At 43.2% G+C, this 16947-nt stretch overlaps 1 protein-coding gene across 1 annotated transcript; it reads right to left on the bottom strand.

Annotated features, from left to right (window-relative positions):
- Nucleotides 1-658: 658 nt before the first annotated feature.
- On the bottom strand, nt 659-1600 carry LOC142742988 (olfactory receptor 5AP2-like). The gene has a single exon (XM_075853331.1). It carries the CDS (start codon nt 1598-1600, stop codon nt 659-661), a length of 942 nt encoding a protein of 313 aa, XP_075709446.1.
- Between the last annotated feature and the right edge of the window lie 15347 nt (nt 1601-16947).

Genomic DNA, 16947 nt, shown 5'->3' on the forward strand with positions numbered 1-16947 from the left:
AACATTTTGTTTTCACTTCATTATAGGGTATTGTGTGCAGAATGATGGACAAAAACTTGAATGTTTTTTGTTTTAGCACAAGGCCTCAACATAAGAAAATGTGAAAAAAGTGAAAGGGTCTGAAGACTTTCTGAATGCACTGTATATATACACCATATGTAAGGTGAAGGATGGAGCCTGGAGAGATTTGATACATAATTTGCATGCTCAGCAGAGCCAAACTGGTATGTGACGGGATGAATCAGGGCTTATAGCTTTTGGCTGAGTGATTTTTTTTTTTTATGATTTAGATTTAATGCTGAACTTCATTTATGGAGCCTCTGGCTTGTGCACCAAGAGAGCTTGTCTCACCTCTACAGTGATCTATTCTGGTGGTTATATATTATAGAGTCATTTTTTTTTTCCACTAAAATTAGGATACTTGTCAACTATCTCATGAGGGTTTGGAATAATGATGTTTCTTTTCAGCCTTCACATGTTACTATGTACTGTATGTATCCAGTGACAACATTTTTACTTTTATTTGGTGAGCAAAGAAAAAACACAATATACAATATAATCGATAGCAAATAAGTAAGAAGTTGCAGTATAAACAAAAGATGTAAACTGTGAAATGGTGTAAAATGTTGTTAAAAGTCGAGGTTTCCTCTTTTTTTTCTCATTTGCACTTCATGAAAAACCCAATCTTTCTGGCAGAATTCCTTACATCACGATTCCTTAAGCTGTATATTAAAGGGTTGAGTAAAGGAATGATTACTGTATAAAACACAGCAATAACTTTATCTTGTTCTGGGCTGTAAGAACTTGAAGGTCTCAGATACATAAAAATAATAGTTCCATAAAATAGTGTCACAACTGTCAAATGAGAAGCACATGTAGAAAAGGCCTTTCTCTGTCCTTTAGATGAACGTATTCGCAGAACAGCTTTAATTATGCACAAGTAAGACACCAAGATAACAAAGAGAGATGAGAGCTCAATGAAGCCTACTAAAGAAAAAAGTATCATTTCATTTAGCCTTGTGTCCCCACAAGAAATCTCAATTAGTGCTATGACATCACAGTAAAAATGGTGGATGGCCTGAGGATTTTCACAAAAGTCCAGGTGGAAAAACGAGAAGCCAGTCTGAACAAAGCCATTGAGGAATCCTCCAATGTAGCACAGTAAAAAAAGGATTATTAGTGTTTTCCTATTTATAATTTGTAAATATGTCAATGGGTGGCAAATTGCCACATATCGATCATAGGACATTGCCGCTAGAAGAAGACATTCAGTTCCTCCAAATCCAGCATAAGAAAGCATCTGTAGGCTACATGCAGCTACTGAAATTGAACTTTTATCTGATACAAAGTCCATTAACATCCTGATTGTGACAGAGGAAGAATAACAAATATCAATGAATGACAACTGCCGCAAAAAAACATACATAGGACTGTAAAGTTTTGCATCACAACTGATGAGCACTATAAGTGCTGAGTTCTGAAGCAGAGTAAAAGCGTATATGTTGAAAAACAGGACAAACAGAGTGGATTTCAGGTTAGAGTTTTCTGTTAACCCAGCAAGTGTAAACTCAGTTACAATAGTTCTATTCTTGTAACCCATTTTGTGTTAGGATAACCAGAGAGATTAAGCACCGTTCCACACTTCACCAGATCCATATGTTTGAAAATAAAATGAATTAGAATAAGAATTTCTTCAAAGAAACCACTGGTAATAAGAGAATATATTAAAGTAGCATTAACTAACAGGGACGTCATAAACATTTCAAGTCGGACACATATTCTTATTTATTTCATTTAAATAATGTTCAAACCTGTGGAATAGCAACTGACATGTTTATCAAGGCAAGTAATGGGCTAGTGATATGATTTCACTCAATTCTGTTACAACAGTTTGCCATATGTATGCACGACTGGAGCCGGAGTTCCAGGGTGAATACCTCCGTGGCAGATGTGAGCATGTTGTTCATCTGGAAGCTCGCATTAAAGATCTGGAGTAGCAAAATGTAAAACTGAGGGCGATAGACAATCTTGAGAGAAGCAAGTTGTTCACTAAGCATGCAGTTAGTGGGGTAGATCTGGAGGGTGAAGACATGGGTCAGCAGGACAAGACAAGTAGCTGGGTTAATGTAGTTAGGGGCATTAAAAAGGGTTCCAAGAAAACAAAGGCCACTCCTGTTTCTGTTAATCCAAGCAAAATTGACAAGTTGGGTGATGATGCGGGGTGTCAGTTTCAGAAATGGCAGCCCTACTGGATACTGATCTCCCTAACAGTCGGGAATACAGCCCAGCTAGTAGTCGGCGGGATGGAAATGCATGTAAGGCAAGACAATTAGTAGTTGTAGGGGATTCTATAATCAGGAAGACGGATAACAGAATTTGTTGCCAAGACCGCCTCAACTGAATGGTTTGCTGTCTCCCTGGTGCCAAGGTTCAGCATGTGTTGAAACGGTAGATAAATTACTGGGAGTTGCTCGTGATCAACCAGCTGTCGTGTTCCATGTGGGAACCAATGACAGAATACATAGTAGGTGGAGGAGCCTTAAGAATAATTTTAAAGAACTAGGCTACTAGCAGAAGGGAAGGACCTCCAAGGTAGTATTCTCTGGCAGGGGCGTAACTAGGAAAGACTGGGCCCCATAGCAAACTTTTGACTGGGGCCCCCCCACCGCTGGGTATCACACAACCCCCCCACCTTGTAGACAGTGCCTTCCTATAGATTCCACCACACAGCGCCCCCTATAGATAGCACCATACACAGCCCCCTGTAGATAACGTCTTACAGCCCCAAATCCCCCCTGTAGATAACCCCATACAGCCCCCCTGTAGATAACACCTTACACACTCCCCTTGTAGATAACGCCATACAGACACCCCCTGTAGATAACGCCATACAGACCCTCCCTGTAGATAACACCATACAGACCCCCCCTGTAGATAACGCCATACAGAGTCCCCCCTGTAGATAACGCCATACAGACCCCCCTGTAGCTAACGGCATACAGCCCTACCCCTGTAGATAACACCATACAGACCCCCCCCCCCTCTAGATAACGCCATATAGCCCCCCCCAAAAAAAACGGCCTATAGTTTGTCCTACAAAAGACCTGTGGATAGGGGAAACATGTGTGATCGCTGGCAGCGATAAGGATAACGGGGGAACAAAAGTCCCCCGAAGTTCTCCATGACAAACCTCGGACTTCCGGCATCTGCGCAGTTCATTAAAAATGAAAGGAGTGCTGGTCACGCATGCGCACAAGCGCGACCGGTGCGCAAGTCATTTCTATGGAGCTGCAGACAGACCCCGGGAGTCCGAGGTTTGTCATGGAGAACTTCGGGGGACTTTCGGTCCCCCGTTCTCCTTATCGCTGGGCGTCCCAACGATCACACATGTATCCCCTATCCTGTGGATAGGGGATGCATGTCTTTTGTAGGAACAACCCATTCAGTGGCGTCGCGCTGCAGCAGCTATAGCAGCTGCTAGCGGAGCCTCCGGCCATGGGGGGGGGTGCCGTGCCGGCGGGTGGCACGGGCCCCCTCATGCTGCGGGCCCCGTAGCAGCCGCTACGGCTGCTATAGTGGTAGTTACGCCACTGTTCTCTGGAATACTGCCTGTGCCATGCACATCACTGGAAAGACAGTGGGAGCTCAGGGAGTTAAATGCATGGCTTAAGTCTTGGTGTAGAGGAGTCTTTGGGTTCCTAGAGCCAGGGCCGGCGGCAGCACCCAGCGCTCCTGGGCAAGTGTCGGGGGCCCACTACCCCTGCCATCATGGGTAGTGCAAGGGACTCTGATTCTGCTTCTAGAGGGAGCCCCTGTCTAGGAGGCGGCATAACTACTGTGGTATCAGTCATAGTGACTGCTACAGGGCCCCGCGGCATGAGGGGGCCCGTGCCACCCGCCGTCAAGCCCACCATGCTCAGTGGCCCCGCTACCAGATTCTATGGCTGCTACAGCAGTAGCGACGCCACATTCAATAGTATCTGCATCCTTAGGATGCAGATACTATTGAGCGCTATGGCAGAGCAGGGAGATATCTCCCCACTCTGCCATTTACTATGCTACAGTCTACCAGGCAGAATGCTAGTAGCTAATAGCGCTCAGCCGGGACTCCGGCTCTGGGGAAGCCCCAGACATCACTGTCCATATATGGGGGGGGGGCTGGGAGGGGGGCTGTGTGGCACTGCCAGGAAGGGGGGCTGTATGGCACTACCGGAAAGGGGGGCTGTGTGGAACTACCTAGGGGGAGGGAGCTGTGTGGCACTTCCTAGGGGGAGGGAGCTGTGTGGCACTATCTGCAGAGGACACTAAATTGATTGGGGTACAAACTGGGGGCCTAACTTCTATATGGGGGCATAAACAGGACAAAACATCTATATGGGGGCACAAAGTGAAGTTTTCTGCCATTTTACTGCCACCGTGAGTTTGCCCGCAAAGGAGCCTACTAAGTCTGTGTCGCCCAAGGGCCCACATAAACCAGGAGCCGGCCCTGCCTAGAGCACTGGGTAGACTATTCATTGGGTACCAACTGTATTCTGCAGATGATTTGCACCTGAAATTAAGGTGGTGCGCGCTGCTGGGGGAAAGAATTCTAGCAGGGGTGGTGGAGTATTTAAACTAGGGCTGAGGAGGAAGGTCAAAGTAGAAAATAAACAACATTGAAGATAAAAATGCCCAAATAATGCCAAATAATTAAATTTCTAATACTGAATGTGAAAAATGTAAAGGCCAGTTAAAGTGTATGTTTACAAATGCCAGAAGTCTTGTAAACAAAATGGGAGAGCTTGAGGCCTTGGTACTGGAGGAAAATATTGATATAGTTGGTGTTGCTGAAACATGGATGGACTCTTCTCATGACTGGGCTGTATAAATCTACAGGGTTTTACACTATTCCGGAAAGACAGGGCAAATAGCAAAGGCGGTGGTGTATGTCTGTATGTGAGAAGTGATATAAAAGTGAGTGTAAAAGAGGCAATAGTGGTTGAAGATTGTGAGGAGGTTGAAACCTTGTGGGTGGAATTACAAAGGGAATTAAACACTGAAAAAATAACTTTTGGTGTAATCTATAGACCCCCCAATATAACTGGAGAGATGGAAGATCAGCTATATAAACAGATGGAGCTGGATGCACAGGGGGGTACTGGGATAATGGAGATTTTAATTAACCAGATATTAATTGGTGTCATGGTTCTGCTACAACTACAAAGGGGAGAAATTTCCTTAACCTGTTGCAGGAAAATTTTATTGCCCAGTTTGTGAAAGACCCGACTAGAGGTGAAGCTCTGATGGATCTGGTCATTTCAAACAAGCAAAGCTTGTTGGGAATGTCATTGTTCATGAAAACCTCGGTAACAGTGACCACAATATAGTTGCATTTTACTTATACTGTAAAAAACAAACACAGGCTGGGAGGTCAAAAACACTTAATTTTAAGAAGGTCAATTACCCCAGGATAAGGGCTGCAATGCAGGACATAGACTGAGAAGAACTAATGTAAAATAATGGTACAAATGATAAATGGGAGATCTTGTAATCCACCTTGCATAAGTATAGTGAAAAATGTATTTCTAAAGGTAAGGGGCCGTTCACATACACTACCGTTCAAAAGTTTGGGGTCACCCAGACAATTTTGTGTTTTCCATGAAAACTCACACTTATATTTATCAAATGAGTTGCAAAATGACTAGAAAATATAGTCAAGACATTGACAAGGTTAGAAATAATGTTTTTTATTTGAAATAATAATTTTCTCCTTCAAACTTTGCTTTCGTCAAAGAATGCTCCATTTGCATCAATTACAGCATTGCAGACCTTTGGCATTCTAGCTGTTAATTTGCTGAGGTAATCAGGAGAAATTTCACCCCATGCTTCCAGAAGCCCCTCCCACAAGTTGGATTGGCTTGATGGGCACTTCTTGCGTACCATACGGTCAAGCTGCTCCCACAACAGCTCTATGGGGTTGAGATCTCTTGACTGCGCTGGCCACTCCATTACAGATAGAATACCAGCTGCCTGCTTCTTCCCTAAATAGTTCTTGCATAATTTGGAGGTGTGCTTTGGGTTATTGTCCTGTTGTAGGATGAAATTGGCTCCAATCAAGCGCAGTCCACAGGGTATGGCATGGCGTTGCAAAATGGAGTGATATCCTTCCTTATTCAAAATCCCTTTTACCTTGTACAAATCTCCCACTTTACCAGCACCAAAGCAACCCCAGACCATCACATTACCTCCACTATGCTTGACAGATGGCGTCAGGCACTCTTCCAGCATCTTTTCAGTTGTTCTGCGTCTCACAAATGTTCTTCTGTGTGATCCAAACACCTCAAACTTCGATTCGGCTGTCCATAACACTTTTTTCCAATCTTCCTCTGTCCAATGTCTGTGTGCTTTTGCCCATATTAATCTTTTTCTTTCATTAGCCAGTCTCAGATATGGCTTTTTCTTTGCCACTCTGCCCTGAAGGCCAGCATCCCGGAGTCGCCTCTTCACTGTAGACGTTGACACTGGCGTTTTGCGGGTACTATTTAATGAAGCTGCAGTTGAGGACCTGTGAGGCGTCTATTTCTCAAACTAGAGACACTAATGTACTTGTCTTGTTGCTCAGTTGTGTAGCGGGGCCTCCCACTACTCTTTCCACTCTGGTTAGAGCCTGTTTGTGCTGTCCTCTGAAGGGAGTAGTACACACCGTTGTAGGAAATCTTCCGTTTTTTTGGCAATTTCTCGCATGGAATAGCCTTCATTTCTAAGAACAAGAATAGACTGTCGAGTTTCACATGAAAGCTCTCTTTTTCTAGCCATTTTGAGAGTTTAATCGAACCCACAAATGTAATGCTCCAGATTCTCAACTAGCTCAAAGGAAGTCAGTTTTATAGCTCCTCTAAACAGCAAAACTGTTTACAGCGATGCTAACATAATTGCACAAGGGTTTTCAAGTGTTTTCTAATCATCCATTAGCCTTCTAACACAGTTAGCAAACACAATGTACCATTAGAACACTGGAGTGATGGTTGCTGGAAATGGGCCTCTATACACCTATGTAGATATTGCATTAAAAACCAGACGTTTGCAGCTAGAATAGTCATTTAGCACATAAACAATGTATAGAGTGTATTTCTGATTAATTTAATGTTATCTTCATTGAAAAAAACTGTGCTTTTCTTTCAAAAATAAGGAAATTTCTAAGTGACCCTAAACTTTTGAACGGTAGTGTACAGTGAAGGAAATAAGTATTTGATCCCTTGCTGATTTTGTAAGTTTGCCCACTGTCAAAGACATGAACAGTCTAGAATTTTTAGGCTAGGTTAATTTTACCAGTAAGAGATAGATTCTATAAAAAAAAAAACTGAAAATCACATTGTCAAAATTATATATATTTATTTGCATTGTGCACAGAGAAATAAGTATTTGATCCCTTTGGCAAACAAGACTTAATACTTGGTGGCAAAACCCTTGTTGGCAAGCACAGCAGTCAGACGTTTTTTGTAGTTGATGATGAGGTTTGCACACATGTTAGATGGAATATTGGCACCCTCTCCTCTTTGCAGATCATCTGTAAATCATTAAGATTTCGAGGCTGTCGCTTGGCAACTCGGATCTTCAGCTCCCTCCATAAGTTTTCGATGGGATTAAGGTCTGGAGACTGGCTAGGCCACTCCATGACCTTAATGTGCTTCTTTTTGAGCAACTCCTTTGTTGCTTTGGCTGTATGTTTCGGGTCATTGTCGTGCTGGAAGACCCAGCCACGAGCCATTTTTAATGTCCTGGTGGAGGGAAGGAGGTTGTCACTCAGGATTTGACGGTACATGGCTCCATCCATTCTCCCATTGATGCCGGGAAGTAGTCCTGTGCCCTTAGCAGAGAAACACCCCCAAAACATAATGTTTCCACCTCCATGCTTGACAGTGGGGACAGTGTTCTTTGGGTCATAGGCAGCATTTCTCTTCCTCCAAAAACGGCGAGTTGAGTTAATGCCAAAGAGCTCAATTTTAGTCTCATCTGACTACAGCACCTTCTCCCAATCACTCTCAGAATCATCCAGATCTTCATTTGCAAACTTCAGACGGGCCTGTGAGAGCTCAGCCGAAAACTACACGGGGGGAACTTGTTAATGATGTCAAGGCAGCTGGGACCACAGTCACCAAGAAAACCATTGGTAACACATTACGCCGTAATGGATTAAAATCCTGCAGTGCCCACAAGGTCCCCCTGCTCAAGAAGGCACATGTACAGGCCCGTCTGAAGTTTGCAAATGAACATCTGGATGATTCTGAGAGTGTTTGGGAGAAGGTGCTGTGGTCAAATGAGACTAAAATTGAGCTCTTTGGCATTCGCCGTGTTTGGAGGAAGAGAAATGCTGCCTATGACCCAAAGAACACCATCCCCACTGTCAAGCATGGAGGTGGAAACATTATGTTTTGGGGTGTTTCTCTGCTAAGGGCACAGGACTACTTCACCGCATCAATAGGAGAATGGATGGAGCCATGTACCGTCAAATCCTGAGTGACAACCTCCTTCCCTTCACCAGGACATTAAAAATGGCTCGTGGCTGGGTCTTCCAGCACGACAATGACCCGAAACATACAGCCAAGGCAACAAAGGAGTGGCTCAAAAAGAAGCACATTAAGGTCATGGAGTGGCCTAGCCAGTCTCCAGACCATAATTCCATCGAAAACTTATGGAGGGAGCTGAAGATCCGAGTTGCCAAGCGACAGCCTCTTAATCTTAATGATTTACAGATGATCTGCAAAGAGGAGTGGGCCAAAATTCCATCTAACATGTGTTCAAACCTCATCATCAACTACAAAAAACGTCTGACTGCTGTGCTTGCCAACAAGGGTTTTGCCACCAAGTATTAGTCTTGTTTGCCAAAGGGATCAAATACTTATTTCTCTGTGCACAATGCAAATAAATATATATAATTGTGACAATGTGATTTTCATTTTTTTTTTTTATACAATCTATCTCTCACTGGTAAAATTAACCTAGCCTAAAAATTCTAGACTGTTCATGTCGTTGACAGTGGGAAAACTTACAAAATCAGCAAGGGATGAAATACTTATTTCCTTCACTGTATGTGAACGCACCCTAACAAGTATAAACGACTAAAATGAAACCCCACATGGCTTACACCTCCTGTAAAAAGGGCATTTGAAAAATACAAATCTGAGGGTACAGCTCTAGCCTTTGTAAATTACAAAGAGCTCAATACAATCTGTAAAAAAGTAATAAAATCAGCAGAGATACAAAATGAAAGGCAGGTGGCCAAGGATTGCAAAACAAATCCTCAAGAATTCTTCAAGCATGTAAATACAAAAAAGTCAAGGTCTGAACATGTAGGACCCCTAAATAGTGGTAATGGGGAGTTGGTCACATGGGATCAATAGAAGGCAGAGTTACTAAATGGGTACTTTAGCTCTGTATATCCAACAGAAGAAAAAGCAGCTGATGTAGCCGGTGCTACTGATGTAAATACATCACTTCAAATAGTTAATTGGCTGAATGTAGATATGGTCCAAGCTAAGTTAAATAAAATAAATGTGCACAAATCTCCGGAACCAGATAGGTAACACCCAAGAGTTCTTAAAGAACTTAGTTCAGTTATTTCTGTCCCCCTCTTCATAATATTCAGAGATTCTCTAGTGAATAGTATAGTGCTAAGGGACTGACGCAGGGCAAATGTGGTGCCTATTTTCAAAAAGGGCTCTAGGTCTTCCCCGGGTAATTATAGTTAAGTAAGCTTAACATCCATCACGGGGAAAATGTTTGAGGGGCTATTGAGGGACTATATACAGGAGTATGCGACAGAAAATAGTATAATAAATACATCCAGCACAGTTTTAATAAGGACAGAAGTTGTCAAACCAACCTAATTTGTTTTTATGAAGAGGTGAGCAGAAGCCTAGACAGAGGGGCCGCTGTGGATATAGTGTTTTTGGATTTTGCCAAGGCATTTGACACTGTTCCTCATAGACGTCTAATGGGTAAATTAAGGACTATAGGTTTAGAAAGTCTAGTTTGTAATTGCATTGAAAATTGGCTCATGGCTCATGGACCGTATACAGAGAGTTGTGGTCAATGATTCCTACTCTGAATGGTCACCGGTTATTAGTGGTGTACCCCAGGGTTCCGTGCTGGGACCACTATTATTCAACTTATTTATTAATGATCTAGAGGATGGGATTAATAGCACTGTTTATATTTTTGCAGATGACACCAAGCTATGTAATATAGCTCAGTCTATGGAAGATGTTCGTAAATTACAAGCCGATTTAGACACACTTAATGTTGGGGCATCCACTTGGTAAATGAGCTTTAATGCAGGTAAATGTAAAGTTATGCATCTGGGTACCAACAATCTGTATGCATCATATGTCCTAGGGGGAGCTACACTGGGAGAGTCACTTGTTGGGAAGGATCTGGGTGTACTTGTAGAGCATAGACTAAATAACAGCATGCAATGTCAATCAGCTGCTTCTAAGGCCAGCCAGATATTGTCGTGTAATAAAAGAGGCATGGACTTGCGGGACAGGGATATAATATTACCCCTTTACAAAGCATTAGTGCTGCCTCATATAGAATATGCAGTTCAGTTCCGGGCTCCGGTTCATAGCAAGGATGCCCTGGAGTTGAATAAGTTATGAGGAGAGATTAAAAGAATTAAACCTATTTAGCCTTGAAAAAAGATGACCAAGGGGGGACATAATTAACTTATATAAATATATTAATGGCACATACAAAAAATATGGTGAAATCCTGTTCCATGTAAAACCCCCTCAAAAAACAAGGGAACACTCCCGCCATCTGGAGAAAAAAGGGTCCAATCTCCAGAAACGACAAGCCTTCTTTGTTGTAAGAACTGTGAATGTGTGGAATAGCCTGCCGCAGGAGCTGGTCACAGCAAGGACAGTAGATGGCTTTAAAAAAGGCTTAGATAATGTCCTAGAACAAAAAAATATCAGCTCCTATATCAGTATTGAATTTTTGTTTCATTCCTTTCCTTTTTCCCAACTCTTGGTTGAACTTGATGGACATATGTCTGTTTTCAACCGCACTAACTATGAAACTATGGAAGACAATGACCATTCAGTTGCCAGACCTAGGTTATATAAGTTTTAAATGGAGTCACAGGGCCTCCACCATCTAGAGACTCCCACCATTCCATCTCTAGCATGCGCATCACACATAAGATGACACCCCATAAAGAGCATGCAGATTAAAGGGTTAAATAGGCCACATAGGAAAGAGGTAACCAACAGGCCAGACCCCACTTAAAATCACATTTCCCAGTATTATTTGGGCCAATTTGCTTTATTTTGTTAAGCTATTCACAATTTGTTTGCATATCACAACCTGAGGCTATTTTGATTGATTTTGATGTCAACGTTATGCACATTGTACATCATGCTTTTAGATCAACAATGCGGCTAATGAACTAAAGCACCAGTAATTGTTATCACCATAGTCCATTGGGGGTCTCTCTTTTTGTTCCTGTTACCATATTGACTGACGCGTCAATTCTATCTGTGATAATAAACACATGTAGGTTGCAAATAACATGTGTTCCATCTGCAGCTTTACAATGGCTGATTGGAATATATAACTGTATGAAAAATGATTGTTTATATATGGCTCGTAGATAGGGTGTGGGTGGTCAAGCTTCCAATTTCATGCAGGGACTAGTGAAGAGGGGGCCGCACATACGTATATGTAAATTGTATAGGAGTTAAAGAAACAGCCGATCAGTGCTTGCTCGGCTGTTTCCCTAACTTCTATTGAACAGCATACGCAGCCCACTCTTCACTAATCTCCACCCGATACAGGTGCAGGTCCCAGCGCTGGGACCCGCATCTATCAGATATTTAAGGCATATACTGTGGATATGCCATAAATGTCTTTGTTGACAATAACCTTTTAAGTTGATTGTCTTCAAAGCTAGACATATAAGTATGCATTTGGAAAAAAAAAACAAAAAAACGCTCCTGTCCTGGAAAAACGTCTTACTTACACCGTACATTCTAATTCCACTATGAGCACAAGTATATTATTCTATGTTTTCATACATTTCCAAGTTGAGCTCATCCTTTTCAAATAGATGTTTTGCCGCATCTGTGGTTTGTCTAATGATGGAGAACTGTATGAAACATGCTGCAGCTGCTGATACAAGAAGCTGCTGCATGCCAGTCACTTACTGCCTGGAACAGGAGAATGAACTCCTGCGAAAGCGTTTTTTTAACAGACAACGTCAACAGGAACAGTTTGTGTAGTACAACTTATCTATATGATCTTCTGGTTCAGAATGTGATGTTTATGCAAATATTATTTACAGACATGTCAATGAGAAATTTATTTTGACATATTATGTATTAATATTATAATAACTATTATAATGTTTTATTTTAAAATAACAGTATTCTTTTGTTGTAGTAAAAAAATAAATTTTATGTAAATGTTCATTCGAATCAATGGCAGTGTGCTTAAAATGTTGTGTCAGATTTCCAGTAACAGAAAACTGTGAGCAGTGCCAAAGGGCAATACAACTGTCCAATCTGGATATTAAAAATAAAGAAATACAAAAATGTTTATATCTGAACTATATAAAAGTACCAGAATTGACAATGTATGTACATTATATATATTTATAGTGGTATGAATAAATACATTCAATGTGATTTTTTTTTTATGCGCTTTTGTGTGCCATATTTCTGTATGTACATACGTGTCAGTTGATCTTCTTGACTGCAGCAGCATTCATGTCTTTGTCTCACTGTAGCTATGAGCTATTTTATAAACATTATGGCACTGGGGGACTTATGACGATTGTTCCAAAACTCTACGTGAGTTTTTTTTACATATGGGAATTTAGCTTTCTTTTTATTGTGTGACTTTGTTTTTATATAAATTTTTTACAGTACATCTAACTATAAATATCCTTATTTATAATGTTGGTGGGAAATTCTTAGTTACTTGCAATAATTTTTTTATTGCACACTGAATAAGTATATGATAAGGTAACATAACAGGTGGTAACACTTGGCATGTTGTCTAAACTCTAAAGATCCTTAAATATCTACACACAGCATCAGATAAAGCTGAAAGAAATGGCAAGATATGTGGTGGATTGAGGTGCTTTGCAAAAGTATACTTGGACTTTTGGTTTTGCTGGTACTGTGCCTTTAATTGTCAAGCCATATGAATTTAGTTAACATACAGTAGACATGCGAGAGTTTGCGTGCGTCCGCCTCAGCATGGCGCTGCATACCTTCCCTTTAAAGATAGAGTAAGGATATGTAAGGCTTCGTTCACATCTGCGTCAGGCTTCCATTTATGAGTTCCGTCAGACCTGTCCACCAGGGGAATCAATAGTGCCTTTTTGGAGTTCAGGAAGTTAATTTCTTGGGTTATGTGCTGTCTCCTCCTTCGTATGGACTCTGCTAAGGTTCAGGCAATTCTTGCTTGGGTCCAACCCACTTTGCTAAAGCTCTTCAGAGGTTTTTGGGTTTTGCTAAATATTACCAAAAATGTCAGCATTGTGAGAAACTAGACATGGACCGCACAATCCACAGTATATACGTTGATCTGAGCCGCTAGGCATAATTTAGAAACATGAACATGAGGTTCTTTGTAAACATTTTGATCAAACTGTATAAGCCCACTTGCCACTTCACGGCGACCACTTTAAAGTGGGTCCCTACTCTAGCGGTTGCAGCACCGCATGGCGGCTACCACCACCGCAGCACCGCTCCTGCAGAGGGAGCAACCCAGCGGCCAAAAAGCACCCATGCCTTCAGACCGTGCCAAGCCTCCTTGGCTCTGGGCCACGTCCCCCCACAAGTGCAGCACTACAGCAACAGACACCACCATACAGCACCACAACATGTGAACAGATGGAATGAGCTCACCTTGCCATGCGCCCCCAGTGGCCAACTGAGAGCACAAGCAAGAGCAGGAACACTTATGAGGTCATTCTGGAATTAAAATCAGCTGGGTATTTTTTCAAATGCGTGGAGTGCTGGTACCAAGTAAAACAAAGGAAATGAGGAGGATAGACTATACAATATCAGCATTGTGAGAAACTAGACATGGACCGCACAATCCACAGTATATACGTTGATCTGAGCCGCTAGGCATAATTTAGAAACATGAACATGAACCTCCATCTGTTCACATGTTGTGGTGCTGTATGGTGGTGTCTGTTGCTGTAGTGCTGCACTTGTGGGGGGACGTGTCCCAGAGCCAAGGAGGCTTGGCACGGTCTGAAGGCATGGGTGCTTTTGGGCCGCTGGGTTGCTCCCTCTGCAGGAGCGGTGCTGCGGTGGTGGTAGCCGCCATGCGGTGCTGCAACCGCTAGAGTAGGGACCCACTTTAAAGAGGTCGCCGTGAAGTGGCAAGTGGGCTTATACAGTTTGATCAAAATGTTTACAAAGAACCTCATGTTCATGTTTCTAAATTATGCCTAGCGGCTCAGATCAACGTATATACTGTGGATTTTGCGGTCCATGTCTAGTTTCTCACAATGCTGATATTACCAAAAATGTATTTATAATATTTCATCCATTGCCAAACCTTTGACAAATCTTACTAAAGTGGGTTCTGTCCTTGTACATTGGAAGCCTAGTGTGGTCTCCACCTTTGACACCTTAAAACAGTATTTTATGAAAGTGCCTGTACTTTGTCAACCTGACTTTTCTAGTTCCTTTATTGTTGACGTTGATGCCACAGAAATAGGTGTAGGGTGTCATGATGTGTGGGTATGTGCACCCACTCGGCCGTACCGCCGTAGCGGGATATCAGCTGGCCAAACAGTGTACCAAGTCAATGTCTATAGTCCAAGTAACGGTACCTGTGGTAGCTCAGACACTAGTGAAGGTTAGTCTCGGATGGGACATTGGCAGCAGACACCAGGCGTGGTGTAACACAGACGTGATTCGTGGCACAACAATACTCCAACTCCCTAAGGCACAGGAACAAGGTTGCACGGGATACAGGATACAGGTAGCAGGTACGGGAACACTGGGAACAAGATTACACTAAGGGACCATTTGTAAGGACTAACATGGGTAAACACTTTTTTATCTGCCTGACGAAGACGCCGGTCCGGCATTGAAACGCTTTGCAGTCCACGTATATTTTATCCTTTTATGTTCCATAGTTTTTACTCACGTTATGTAAAAATAAAAACATTTTTATCAGAAACAACGGGTCTGGAGTGAACGAATATCCTGCTACACAGAAGTGCCCGATACAAGGAGCTTTTTTCTATATCCCGAAAAACCAACAAAAAGACCACGTCGAGGAAACTCCAGGCTTGGAGGCATCCACCGTGGGTCCGCTCCCGGGGCTTTCACAGTGTACTGGAAAGTCTACCAGACGAGCAATTAAGTCAAGTTGTGCTGATGATCCTGCACAACCAAACCAGGTGAGTCGATTACCACTTCACCGTAAAAAGATATTTTAAGAGTAAATACAACATCACCCCAGAGGAGCGCCCTTTGTCCCTCTTTTTTTACCCTTTTCCAAGCACGGGTAAACACAACAATGCTCAGGCAATGAAGGAAGGGGCAGGGCCCTTCTTATAGTCCCAGTTGAGTATGGGCTAATTAATGATTCTCTTCATCTGCGCGCACTGGCCCTTTAAGGCTGGGCACGAGCGTGCGTGCGCACCCTACGGGACACAGCAGAATGAAGCAGATGTGAGCGCTGGCATCTCCTGAGGAGGAAATGTGGATCAGCGTTCTCAAATCGTTGGTTGCGGCCGTCGGGGGTGATTAATCCTGATGGTCTGTAGCCATGGGCATTACAGTATCCCCCCTTTTAAGCCCCCTCTTCTTGGGGCCAGAAAGAGAGAGAAACTTCTTCACGAGGGTAGGAGCATTGAGGTTTTCCTCTGGCTCCCAGGACCTCTCTTCTGGTCCAAACCCCTTCCAATCCACCAAATAAAAAGTTCTTCCTCCTACTTTTTCGGTAACCAAGATCTCCTTAACCTCGAATGTATCTGATGAACCGCTGGGGGCAACTGCAGGACTAGGAGTCTTGGTGTAGCGGTTCAGTACCACAGGCTTCAGGAGGGAGACATGAAAAGAGTTGGGGATCTTGAGGGTGGGAAGCAGCCGAAGCTTGTAGTAGACAGGGTTGATCTGCTGTAGGATCTCGAAGGGTCCGCGGAACCTGGGGGCAAACTTGTATGACGGCACCCTCAGCCAGATATTCCTAGAGGACAGCCAGACCTTGGTTCCTGGAAGAAACCGTGGAGACTCTCTTCTCTTTGTGTCTGCCTTTCATTTCATGCGGTCGACCGCCAGCAGAATAGAGGATCGGGTTTGCTGCCAGATCTGCAGGAAGTCCCTGAATGCAGAGTCATCTGCGGGCACCTGGGACGTAACTGACACCGGGAGAGGAATTTTTGGGTGTTGGCCGTAAACTATGAAGAATGGTGTGGCAGCAGTGGACTCGCTTGTGTGGTTGTTATAAGAGTACTCGGCCCAAGGAAGAAGCTGCACCCAGTCATCATACTGCCTGGAGATGAAATGTTGAAGATAGTTCTCCATGAACTAATTGATTCTCTCGACTTGACCATTGGACTGGGGATGTTAGGCTGAGGAAAAGTCCAACTTTACATCGAGGAGTTTACAGAGGACTCTCTAGAACTTTGAAGTGAACTGAACCCTCCGATCAGACATGATATGCCGAGGTAAGCCGTGCAGGCGGAAGATGTGTTGGATGAAGAGGTTGGCCAGTCGAGAATCAGAAGGTAGGCCGGTCAGCGGAATAAAATGAGCCATTTTCAAGAATTGGTCCATCAGCACCCAGACCGTACAGTATCCAGCAGAGGGAGGCAGGTCCATGACAAAGTCCATTGCTATATGCTGCCAGGGAGAATTTGGGCACAGACAGTGGCTGGGGCAGGCCAGCAGGCTTGGAGTGAGCAACCTTGTTAGCCGTGCACACCGTGCA

This window comes from Rhinoderma darwinii, chromosome 1 (assembly GCF_050947455.1).
Source record: "Rhinoderma darwinii isolate aRhiDar2 chromosome 1, aRhiDar2.hap1, whole genome shotgun sequence".
In the NCBI taxonomy this organism is placed as follows: Eukaryota; Metazoa; Chordata; class Amphibia; order Anura; family Rhinodermatidae; genus Rhinoderma; species Rhinoderma darwinii.